The sequence below is a fragment of the Lepisma saccharinum genome, chromosome 2 (genome assembly GCF_977018435.1).
Source record: "Lepisma saccharinum chromosome 2, izLepSacc3.1, whole genome shotgun sequence".
Classification (NCBI taxonomy): Eukaryota; Metazoa; Arthropoda; class Insecta; order Zygentoma; family Lepismatidae; genus Lepisma; species Lepisma saccharinum.
The window spans coordinates 21490956-21504613 of NC_139230.1; the positions used below are offsets into that span (position 1 = coordinate 21490956).

Consider the following 13658-nt stretch of genomic DNA (forward strand, 5'->3'; position numbering starts at 1 on the left):
TTTCATGTTTATTTTTATCTTCCACATATAGTGCATATTTTAAGTTAATTTTTTTTTAAATATTTGCTTGTACATTTTGCTAGTGTTCAGTGCATATAAATCCCCAGTCTACAAACAAGATATTTTTTATCAAATAAAGGGTTACACCAAAAAACATATAGATTTGAAGGAAACATTAATATAGCTCAACAAATTCAAAATAATTAAAATGTTTCTTGACCATTTCTGCAACACAACCTATTTCAATTCTTCACAATTTTTCAAACTTTATATTAACCATATTGACAACATGACAAAACACCACATACACTACCTAAGGTCCATTCAGAATCACCACTTTTCCTGTATTCAACTTCAAAATATAAAAGTGGACAACCACCATTGTCCCAATTTTCAAAATATAATGTCACAGCAGTAGAATTAACAAAGAGGAAACGTTCTTTTGACACTGATCCTGGCTTAGTTCCATGGGTAGTAGCAACTACTGCCTCACTGGGCTTTCCCATTCCTATTTTATTGTACGCTGTAATGTATATTTGATATCGAGTTCCACACCACAATTTATCAAGAATATAGCTGCTTTCTAGTCTACTTATTTTTCTCTCTTCCCATTCACCATGCTCTCGTTTGTAATGAAGCACAAATCCTTGCACAGGAGCTCCTCCATCATCACTTTGTTTCCACTGTAAATTAATACTACTTATAGTAGTAGTAGTAGGGTGTAATAAAGGTTTCTCAGGTGGCACTGTAAAATATAAGAAAATTTCTCAGAGAATATATACAAATTATGTCAACAAACATATAATTTTGGATGTACAGAATTAATAAAGCAGAAACAATATATATATACACATACACACACACACACACACACACACACACACCTTATGTTGAATGCATGTGCATAATATTTTAGACTTATCTTTCATTACTGTTGAGGTTTGGTCATAAATATGGTAATATGATATATTTTTTAAATCCTTTCAAAATCAGACATGTTCCTGGAATTGTTTCCTAGAATTTTCATCACTAGTTTCCTTCCCCAAGAAGTGAAAAACTACATAACTACAGAAGAAAACAACAATATTAAATGATTATGGCACTTGTATTTTGACATTCCATTCTGGGCCAGCATAAAAATTTAGTTCTTTTGTGGTGCTGTGGCTTGTCACGAATATGATGAGTTAAACGACATTGTTCATGAACTTTTTTCTATACATATGAATTAATAAATAAAGTTTCATTCTAAATTGTACTTACCTTGCACTGTTAAATGATGTGTTATATGATCTGATCCATAACGATTTTTAACATGACAGGAATAGTTACCACCATCTTCTCTTCTTAACTCTGTTATTAGTAAGGAACCATTTTCCAAAGATGTGAATCTATACATTGAGAAAGAATATACATTAATTTTTATTTAACAATAACACGAAAGTATTATATAATGCGGGCAGTACCTGAAGTTGACATAATTTCAGGTTTGCAAATGAAGGAAAGTGATGATAAATGATGTGTACTGAAATGGTCAACTTTTATCAGAGCCCATAGCTCACTTTTCAGGTGGTCATCACACATTCCATAAAATCGTTTTGGGGTTCATAACAACTTCTGGTTTATGTTTAGAAGCCAAGTCTTATAAAAACCACATTGAAGAACATCTGTTATAAATTTGTGCACTCAGATTATTTCTATTAACATTTATTACTAAAGTAAAAAGGTAAAGTATTCCCCTGTGCATAGCACCACGCCATGAAGGTGTATAGGGGGTGTGGGGGTAACGCCCCACACTTTCATTTATTACTAAAATAATTATTTTTTTCCTATTGTAATGAAGCCAAATGCACTTGAGGACATCATCCAAAGCAGATACAGTAGGAAGATAGGACAAGTTATACTTGAACTAATGAAGAACAACCAAAGAGTGCAAAAATATATTGTTTGTTGTCAGTTCAGAACTGTAATTAAGTATCAGAGTTTCAAATGAAAGTTACAAGAGCAGGATGTGTTAAATTGGGTTCAATCCCTCATGGTGGAGTGATTAGCACAGCGTGCTATAATATCAGTGGTTCCAGGTTTGAATACCAGCCTGAGCATGGCATTCTTTGTGAGCACCCCTCAACGATCTCATCATATCATCACTCATTCTCATTGTTGCAATTAGCCAAAACTGGCAGACACAAGACGCTAAATAACAAAAATAAAAATCATAAAATGGGAAGTTCAATAATAAGTATGTCTTCCTTACAACTTACAATAAAATACATATAAGCCAATATATATTAATACTAAAAACCAGATAATGTGCCAAAATTAAAATATTTAGTGCTGAAATACATAACCAGAATTACATCACAATTATCAAGATTAAAAAGTAATAAAATCTACACCATTTTTCTTGCAATACGTATATTAGTGAAATTTATTTCTAATTTCTACACATTTTTCATTTTTCTTTGTCACAAAGCTTAGAGGACATTGGTGAAGGAAGGCCCCACATAATTTCGATCTCAGCCATTTTGGAGGTGATGTGATCAGCACCATGCTCCAGCTGCCTTTACTCTCCAGGGTTGCCCCCAAGCACCCATTGATTTGAGGTTGGGTGAGCCCTAGAGCCCCTTTATGCAGGGACAAGGCTGGAAAAATCACCCACCCAGGAATCAAACCTGGATCTCCCACATGGAAGTCAGATGCCCTACCAACTAGACCACACTGGATCTTTTGTATTTACTATATGCTGCACAATATTTGATTGAATAGAAAACTAGGAGAATATATAAAGATTATAATACGAACAGATTTTTAAATACTAATAACTGATATTGTATATTTAATACAAAGAAATATGGGAGATGAAATACAAACATAACTACTTTTAGAATTTGATGGACAGTCATAATGTGTTTGAAAAATTTAATACGATGTAAGATGTGTTTTAATCTAATTATTTCCATGTAGAAACAAATATTATATAGATAGAGTTGTAGTTATCTGCCTTAATACAGAAGGTCATTCGGGATCTCTGAGGACAATGTTGGAAGGGTGATAAGTTCATGAAAACCCATGTCGCCACCAACGATCATGCTCAATTGGAAAACCAGCATTCTGCGCTATAGCCTGACAACTTAATTTCCATTGCAACAGAATTTTTCGAAGAGTTATCATGTCCAACTTTTCCCACTCCTCCTGAAAGGCTTTCCAGAGGCCATTGAGAGTGCGTGGACGTCTCTTTCCTAAAGCCCATTTTAGGAGTCCAAATGCACAGAAGTCCATGGGTGACCCATCTGGCACCTTGACCGGAATGTCGCTGTAAGGAATTGCACGGATGCCAGTTTCAATCTCCATTCACTGTAAGAACAGACGAGTCAAACAGGAGGTATGGCTAACTGCTTTATCTTGGTGCACCCAGACCTGGTTTTTGCCCCCCCCCCCCATACAGTGCCGGGATATCTATGTTATAAATGGGTGTTAAAACCTCATCCTGATAGTATGTGGAGTTCACCTTCACATTATTAGCTACATGGCGAATTGCTAGCTTGCCATTATAGCAGTATCCAGCAATGATCATGAAACCCCGTGGAAAACTTTCCTGGCATTCTCGATACAATGTTTGATAATTGTTTTTGTCACGAGGGCGGTAGTAAATCGTGCGAGGTTTGTGACAGTCACTAAGGTAGACATATGCTTCATCTAATGTCACCACATTTTTCCATCTCTCCCCTGCAAGATAGGTCTCATAGAGCTTTCTAGCGTTCGTGCGACGTTCCACAATGTGACGAGGCAACAGCTTGTCAACTCGCCACTTATACCGCATTTCTAGTTGCAGGTCCTTCTTGATTATGGTGTTCACTGTTGACACAGACATTCCCAACTTACGTGCGATACTCCTTTGGGGGGCAGGGTTACCACCTAACACAAGGGCCTTCACTTTTCTCACTATGTCCGGTGTACGACTCGTAGCTGCTCGTGGATTTGCCTGTTTCTTCCCCTGTGGAATTAGACCCAGTCGGCCTTTGCCTTTTTTGTTCAATACTGCACCGATCTCGTTCTTCGATATCACAAAACCACGCTTCTTGCACATTCCTTTGATTGCCGAATAGCTATATTTAGCATCGGAAAGGGCTGTTATGTAGCCCTCCCAGTATGGTTCAATTTTCTTTGGCATCGTTGTAGGTAAATGGCACAACACTCTGCACATGCATTCTTGGTACTGATGTGACTCAGCATGCACCGTTTGGACAGACTGACGTTGATAACAGCGCCGCCAGCGGCTTTCAAAATTGTCACCAGAGATCCCGAACAACCTTCTGTAGTTCCTGTAGATTGATTGATTTGGTGTTTGAAGTCCACTTTATGCACAGTAAGGCTAATCAGGACTGGACCTACAGTTTAAAGTGGGATCCGAACCACCATGTGCCTCTACCGGGTATCGAACCCAGGACCTCTTGATTACAAGGTGACGACGCTACCACTGCACCATCGGGGAGACCATTTCCTGTAGAGGATTGAAATCTGGCTTTGTTATATTCTAAGTCAAAGATGGGGATAACAGTAATCTACTTAACTGACAATTTCTTTGATGATGAACTGTCATGTTCATCTACAAATAACACAAACATTAGAAGATCTTTTAGCAGATTATTTTATAATATGCACTAAATACCTTATAATCAATCTCTAATATTACAAACACAGGGTTTTTCAAAAAGAAAAAGTTTTTTGACTTTATTCATGGAACTTATGGAACGTATCATCACTATATGGATGTACACCTGTGCCTGGTGTCCACAAGTTTTTATTCAAATAGTCCCGTATACTGCTGCAAAGTCTACACCATGAAACGAAGTATGTTACGATCATACAACAACAGTGGAGAACAAATTTTAAAAAGAGCCATCAATGGGGAAAAGTATTCATAAGTGGTATATGCAAACAATTCATGACTATGGATTGTCTGTTCCAGGGAAAATTCAGTGACAGACCATCAGTGTAGAATGAGATTGTGGACCACGTCTGCCAAACTTTCCAACGAAGTCCACTGAAATGAACAAATCATGCAAGTCGAGAGGTTAAACTGCCACAAACAAGTGTGTGGAGAATTGTCCGAAAGCATTTACGAATGAAGTCATACTGCTTGCAATTGCTTCGTTGAATTGCAGGACACAGAATCCCTTCACATCTCCAGAGGCCACCATATTGTATTGCACACTCCAGAACCAGTGGTGTGTGGGACTATTTGAATAAAAACTTGTGGGTATCAGGCACAGACGTACACTCATATAATGATGACAAGTTCCATAAGTTGACCACAAGATATTCATGAAACCAGGGAGTTTCTTTTTTAAAAACCATTTATAATAGAAAATAAGTATGAACAAACTATGTATGAACTTTTAAGCAGGAAGTTGTATTGTAATATTGATAATCCTTGCCTTAGTAGAGAGAAAACTCTCATTGAATCAATTAATCCACTTTAATGGCAACATTTTATAAAAGACGTAGATATACTTCTTCTATAAAACATTTGCTGAAAAGGCTACATGGCCTTGTTTAAAGCCACTCAATTTCTTAAAAAAAAAAAAAAAAGAAACACTTCTGCATGATTATGTGCTTTATTTGGATGATCCTCGAATGCAACAGGGGTCATGACAATTTAGAAAAAATCAAATTTCCTCATAAGCTGATGTTAAATGATTGGGAGAAATTGTTTATACTTTTCAAGACAACTTCCTGTGTTAAGTTGAATAATGTAGTTATATAACCAATGTATCGTGATTATATCACAGTATATGAAACGTGCTTACCTTTTTTCATTATTGTATCCTGATGGAATATATTCAAGAAAGTTCTGAGTTACCAATGGACTTACAGGTCCTTTAACAATGGCATTCTTTCACCAATCTTCTCATATCTTCCTCATTTTGTGTGACGTTCATATTTTACTTTCTTTAATATTTATTCTTTACACATATTTCTTCTTAAATTATGAATTATTAATTGCATTTACTGCTTCCATTATGTTCATTTCATATAGATTTGTTTTTCTCTTCTTAAAATTGATTATTTAAAAAAATGTTACTGTGGTTTTCAGGAAGTTGAAAATGCAAATTAAATTTGAGAAGCATATGAAATTTGATGCACATTTGATATTTCAATATATGATAAAAATAATCACTCTGGATTGACGGTCCCTTGAAATCCTCGACGTAAATAGTAACACTAAATTTCAAGAATTTCTCAATGATCTCACCAGCAATATTCCAAACGGTATATGCATTTGTAATTCATCAGCATAATATATTTTTTTCAAGAATTATATTTCATTCATTGCTTCCAGTGGAGTACTTCTTATCCTGATTCATATTACTTCATAATTTTTTCTAGTGTTGTAATCCTTGACTATTGTAAGAATTTTCCATTGAAAAAAGTACAATTTGTTATGTCACAGAAAGTTTGAAGAAAGGTATTTTTCTTTAAAAAAAGACCAATAGAATTGTTACATATGGATACAAATTTTCTTTCAAAAATAAATTAATTTCTCCCAATCACTTGAACATCAGAGTAGTACATTTGCAATATGCCATTTGTAAAGATAGTTATTTTGCTTTCAAGACACAACACTCATACAGATTCATTAACGTTACAAATCATATACTTCCTACTTACTTGACTGGAGCACATTTGTGGACAATAATATTCCATTGCATAATGTTTCAGAGTTTTCATATACTTTATTCAGTTGCAGTAATTGAAGAGATGCACAATTACAGAGAATATTAGTACCTTCATGAGAAAATCTCAATTGCTTTCTTACGTTGAATTATTAGCTGAATAGAAATTATCACAATCACAATGATCATTGGAAATTAAAATTATATAATTTCATCAATTGAAGCTTTTACTTTAAAATAAAAACTAATAAATATATCATTGACTGCATTATAATCCAGCTTGTAGGCATTCAATTTACTCTGAGTATGACATTAGTAGCTCTAGTTAAAACTTCTCCTGTCTAAATATTTTCATCATTGCTGATAATTTGCTAATTTTTATGTACACTGCATATTCTTGAATCTACTAAATTACTGGATACATTTCATTAATATCAATAGACAGAACATATTCAGCATCATTGAAAAGTAAGAAATAAAAAAAAAGCAGAACATACTAAATTTGGGGCCTATTGAAGTATGCTTATATATATCCAAAAAATTAATTTTCCCTCTATAGCAAATATTTTGAAAATGTTGTTATCCTTTATATGAAGGATAAATTATACAGACTGGTAAAAACTAAATGAAAGGAAATATTCAATACTTTAATGCAAAGAATTGCTTATTTATTCAGTTCAATTAAGAGTCCAAATATATATCCATATTCCTTGATTTCAAGATACATATTCCTTATTTGCAGTGTCATGTATTGTACATCAATAGTGCCAATGGTGGTTGTGATGCTGTATTATTCTAATTTTCATTAATAAGTCTTTCATACTAAGTCTTCAACATTTAGTAATAATTATAAGTTATATGTTGTTTACATCATCCTCTTTTGTCAGATGAAGAAAATTCAAATATTTCAACTTAATATTATGTATTTTTTGATTTAAGCAAAAATGATAGTTTATATTCAGAATATATATATTTTTCTTTCCAATCGCAATACTCTCTCTTTTGTATTAATTTTTGCTTTGGCAAATAAATGGTGTGCATATGTATTAATCCTCCTTATAACTTGTGAAAGAAGTTAATAATGGTAAATACTGAAACATGTTCAGTTATTCCTGTTTAAGCCAGGTGATTCTCTTTGTTGGTCTTGTATCTTTATAGCCTTATATGATGAAGAATCTATGGGCAGATATTAAAATCTTATTCACCATGGTCATAAATATAGCACTACCTTGGAGAAGACTTCAACAGTTGTCCCCTCTGCTTCCAATCAACAAAATGTTTAGGTCTTCCAACATATAGACATGGGAGACTTGTCTCTTTCTTCCAAGGTACTATAATATGACTTCCAAATGAATATATAGCTGCTCGAACTGGAAGGGGAAAAAAATTAAAATTACTATTTCTTGTTATTTGTTGCAGAATAATCATCATTAATATAATGGAAGAGCTTTAATCTAAATTGTGAGAAGTATGTATAAAATTGAATGCTTCAATGACCTTCAGATCATTAATATACTTACATCGCAATCACCTGTACTGTTAGATAAACTGTAGCAATATAAAATGAAACACTTCTGCTGGTAGCAGTATTATTCACTCACAGTGGTGTTCATTTTTAGATATTTTCTAACAGCATGAATTCTCACATTACACACCCTGCCAGGCAAATCTGAAGTCTCCAGTCATGATAGAGTTGCCATAGTCAGTCAAGGCTGTAAAAGACAGGATAATAATAGATGGGCAGCGAAGAACATGAGTTGGAAATATGTTGTGTGGCATTTTATCAATCTTTGCCAAGATATTATAAATGTCGCCACATACGATGGGAGATTGTCACACAGGCAGAGAGAAAGAAGCACTATGGGAGACAGGCTAGTGATGTTGCCAGAATTCCTGGTGGCCCTTCAATACAAGTGATGCAGATTGGCTGTTATAATCATGTGACTCTCTATTGTGTGCTGTGCATATAGGTCCATAGGCCATCGTAGTCTATAATGAGGACATGCAAACATGGATACAGGGGGCAATCTTTCCATATACATTCTAATAATGGGCACAATCAATTTGTACTGTGTCATACAAGCTGTTTGTTTCCTATTCTTAGTACAGCGAGCAAGCATCAAAAGCAGGGTTACCATTTATTTGGACATACCAAATTCCCCGATATTCCCAGACAATTTTAAACCAAATGTACAGGCATTCTGTGGTTCTGTAATATGCTAATAATCAAGTTGTTAGCATGTGAAACTTGATATTCAAAAGAATCAACTGTACAAAATAAATAATAAATAAATAAATTATAAAAGTAATTTTACATAAAATACCTTCCATCAAGACCTGGTTCAAGAAAAAATGGAATTTATTTTCATTACTCAAATCTTGGCAAGTAAAACAAACACTACTTTTCATGATTTTTCCACATCTTGGGGCATATTTTTAAATGTCCTGACTTTTTCATTTACAGATTGATTTCCCTGACTTTTTCAGGATTTCCAACTTGGAGAGAACTCTGAAAAGAATGTACTTCATTAGAGAGATTGAGTGTCTGAGGATGTTTAAAAGTGTTTGAGATCCTACACAGGAGTCCCTTCACTACATTGTTTTCAGTTCTCACTTGGTGAAGTTTATTTGTGTAGTGGGAATTTCTTACAGTAACAAAATGATACCAGATGAACAAATATTGTTGTGGCTAGAAGATGAAAATGCTTTGAATCATTTGTAGCACATTTTCAAAAATGTGTATGTATATATGCATTTGAAAGCTGAAATAAAATATCTTGTTTTTTTTTAGCAAATACAAAAATTAGTTCACATAGTTATGAAGAAAGTACATTTTTAACATAACGGAAAATTATGAACCATTTTACGTAAACAAATAAAAGTGTTACTTTGGCCTAACAATTGTCACCAGAAAAGATGCTAATGATTTTTTTAAAAGTTTAATACTTTCTTTTGTTACTGAACAAAATTTATATCAAAACTCTTTACTTATTTCCATATTAATACAACTTATGTTATTATCTGTTATTTCAAATTACCTACAAATATTTAACAATGATGAGTAATGTAAACTGTCCACGAATGCAAGTATGTTATGGTGACAATATCTATTATACACTATAGATTTTGTTTGTGTTTGGATACTCAATTTTGCTTATTGCAGGTATCAGGATGAAAGACAATGAAATTAAATAGATGAAAGAACAAACACAACTGAACACACATGTATTTACTGGAACTTCAACCTAAAATATTTGAAGATGAGATGACAAGTCAACTGTACCAAACCTGATCAGCAACCTAGGTGGTATGCACTGCAGTAATTATAATTGCTCCCACAGTTTAGCATTTAGGAGTCCCTAAAATACTAATTACATTCTTGTTATATGCCATTACAAAAATTCCCGAGAAACAAATAACCCACATTTTGGCAAATCAGCTTTTCCCTGTCTACCCAGCTGCAGATTACTCACTATTCCAGTAGATTAACTTAACAGATCCCGAGGTAATTCTGTCATGCACACTCACCTCCCTTACACATATGCATAACCAAAGCCCCCTATCAGATATTCATCATTGACTGGCTGATACATTCTGCTACATGGCTCATTTGTTAAAAATGACTGGGTCAAGCCAATGGGTTATTTTTGTGAAAGAATTTGTGTGATCTAGATCTAAATGGTGAATGGTTCCAACCTCCCTGGTTACTAAGGAAGAAAATGATGACCTGAAAGAACCATACCCACGAAATGCACAGAAAACGTACCATATACAATACATATTTTTCCTCAGCCACAAATCTTTTTCTTATATTTACAGTTGGTGCATAGAAACCTGTACTTACCTTCATTTGAAGGAGATATTGTTATATTTTTTGATTTTGGTCCTTCTCCAATTTTTGTAAGAGCAGCAACACTAAATTTATATGTTTCTCTTTTATGTAAGCCCTCAGCTTCATAGTATGTTTGTTGAGGAGGCAGACTTCTTATATATGATTGTACTTCTTGACCATTGCCTATCACACGAACATGAAGATTGTATTGTATAATTATTCCATTTGAATGTTCAGGTGGCAACCAGCTCACAATGATGGATGAAGAAGAGTTCACAACTGCTTTTATATCTGCTGGAGCTTCAGGTACTGAAATGTTTGTGAAAATGAATTTTATATTCATACAATGTTAAAAAAATACAGTGTAAATTATTAATGTAATTTTTAATGTCACAAGTGTTCTGAGAGATTAACTCTGCAAGGAAAGTTTCGTAAATTCTACAGGAAGAAGGAGAATCAATGCAGGAAGGGGAAGGGGAAAGGGGGGGAAGAGAAAGGAGAGGTAAAACACTAAACTTCTCACTTTAACCAATTTCACCTACTTTATAAACCAAACATGTTTTTGTAGTGACAAAAAGCTGTTCCACATGCACATACTTTTGAGGTAGGTTGCTGTGGTCATAGTGTCTATTTGCTGAGAAACTGCTAAGAAAAGGTTACACAAAATATTTATATTTCATTATAATACACACATTGATTGATTTGATGCTAACATTTAAATACCAGTAGTTGATTTTTCTAAATGGCAGTTATTTGGAAAGAAAATAGTAGGAATACTAACCATCTTCCTCAGTCACACAATACAGTGGTTGGCTAGGAATACCATCACCTACTCTTGTGAATGCCAAGACGTGAACACTGTAATTTGTATATTTTTCTAGCCCATGAATGACAACAGTTAATGCTTGAGTAATCTTGATTACAGGTCTTGGCAAAACTACAAAAGATAAATTAAGTATATATTATAAGCCATATTCATTTTAAAAATAATTTATTATAAATAAAATATGAATACTATGAATACTTAGATACAATATACTCAAGAGCAAAATGTGCATAATTATAATTTCATCACATAAATTTCCAAAACACCAAACTGCACAGATGACACAAATTAATTGCTATTAATACTTCTCTACATGTTAGTAACAATGAACATTATCCATTGTCTAGTTTTGAGAGAGCACCTCTTTCCTCGTCTTCAGGTGAACAATTTATTTTTGCCAGTGATGGGGATTGAGCCTACAACAAATCTGTGACTTGACTACAAATCTGGTACACTAACTAGCTACTCAACAGTACCCCTCCCCCACCAGAATTCTATACTACTTTTTGTTCCACTTATGCTAGTATTTCTATTTATGAGGAAACTACGATGACTTTTAGGGTTTTGGGCAATTGCTATGAAGCTGCTTCTTGGATATTCCTGTTTCCAATTTGGTACTTTGTGCAGTACTGTTATGTTGTTCCGATGAATTCTATGTGATTCATTCCATGCAAGTTCAACCATTTTTGTTAAAAATAATTACCATTGTATTGGTATCAGTTGATAAAGACATATCAAAAGTGTTGCAAACAATTCTACAGACTTGATGTTACTCAGACTATATTTCAATAATTCTGTGAATGGACACTATTCTGTTGTTTTGTTCTTTTATTTATAATTAATATTACTTTGTGAAATACATTTCCAATACATAGCTTATTTTTTCAGAGGCAAACTCCATCACAATCATATATTACTTAATGAGAATTAAGTATCCATCCCACGATCCCAAAAGCACAAGATCAATCAGAATTTTCAAAGGTTGAGTGTTCTCTGATAATGGGGCATAAGTCATGGCAACTATATTTATTCTCAAAGTTAAACTGTGGTACCTCAATTTGATCATATGTCCTGGAGAACGTGGCACCCAGAGTATGTGAACACGTCACTAGATGGCAGTGTGATGAACAGTTATCATACAGAGGCCAATAGTAATTCATTTTTGAGTCAACTGCAATGGCCTGGCATGAACAGCATTTGTGTGTCAATTGATTGATTGATCTGGTATCTTTTACTTCACTTTTTTGCCACTTTTGGCTAATTGCGAAGATGATGATTGATGATAAGTTGAAATTGATGAAGGGACACTCGCAAAGAACATCCATGCCCAGGCTGGGATTTGATCATGGGATCTCTGGCATCATTCGTGTGTCAAAATAGCTGAATTTCATAGGAGAAATGCCACAGAGAGCTCGTGAAAGCTGTGGGAAATAGTATTACTATAGTATGCACCTCTTTTGTTCCTGTGATGCGTGACATGATGCTATCTTTAAGGATGTTTGTTCATTTTCCTATCCTACACCTGACACACATGATCTGCATTGTTCATACATTCAACAGTACCATACACTGTCCCCTTTCATTTGTATATTTTGGATTTTTGAGCCAGTCCTGCATTCTCGCAAAAAAAAAAAAGTAAGTTTGGCACGACTTATGCTCTCGTATTTTGGTTACTTTATGTTGCTTTTCTACCTCTTGGGTTAATGGCAAGAATGAGGATGAATGGTGAACTGATAAAATGGATGAATGATGAGACAATGACCGCAATATTTTTCTCTTAGGCAAAGAAACTATATTAGATATTTACTTTACTAAACAAGAGTACATAAGTTTTATACCTTTATACAATACATGGAAGAATTGTGCACTAGTTTATGGCCAGCTTATCAAACTAGTTAAAATTATTACAAACTTTACCAATATGTGGGCTCCTGCATAGCCTAATGGTTAGCGCTCATGCCTTTGGTGCTTTGATTCCTGGAGGGAGCCCCCGAAATTGGTGTTCACCCAGAATCATGAGGATAATTGGAGACATACTTAAAAGTAAGAAGAAGTAGTAGGCTTAAGTCTCGAAAGCCAAAAAACAGCAGTGACAGAACTCAATGTGATAACCACATGTTACCCAATGAAAAAGCCGCCTAGCAGGCCCTGGACCTCAGAATGCTGTTGTGCCATGGAATTTAGGTTTAAGTTACCAATATACCAATGCACCATATCAACTGGAACTATAGAGTACTGATTAATTTCTACCAAAAAAATCAACAACAATAGAAAGGTGTAGGTATTCATCATTTCATCTCTCTTCTCTTTACAAGATGTATTCTGA

The 13658-nt window shown here is 34.3% G+C and overlaps 1 protein-coding gene across 4 annotated transcripts in view; it reads right to left on the reverse strand.

The window, feature by feature from the left end:
- Window positions 1–13658, reverse strand: part of LOC145983948 (cell adhesion molecule Dscam2-like) — a 796725-nt gene that overhangs the window by 19569 nt on the left and 763498 nt on the right. For all 4 annotated transcript variants that reach the window (XM_083117150.1, XM_083117148.1, XM_083117149.1 and 1 more), the window contains exons 23-27: window positions 11288–11443; window positions 10519–10815; window positions 7903–8044; window positions 1261–1388; window positions 314–745 (exon numbers count right to left, since the gene is read on the reverse strand). In XM_083117150.1, the coding sequence (XP_082973276.1) occupies window positions 314–745; window positions 1261–1388; window positions 7903–8044; window positions 10519–10815; window positions 11288–11443 (1155 nt within the window). The remainder of the gene's footprint in view (window positions 1–313; window positions 746–1260; window positions 1389–7902; window positions 8045–10518; window positions 10816–11287; window positions 11444–13658) is intronic.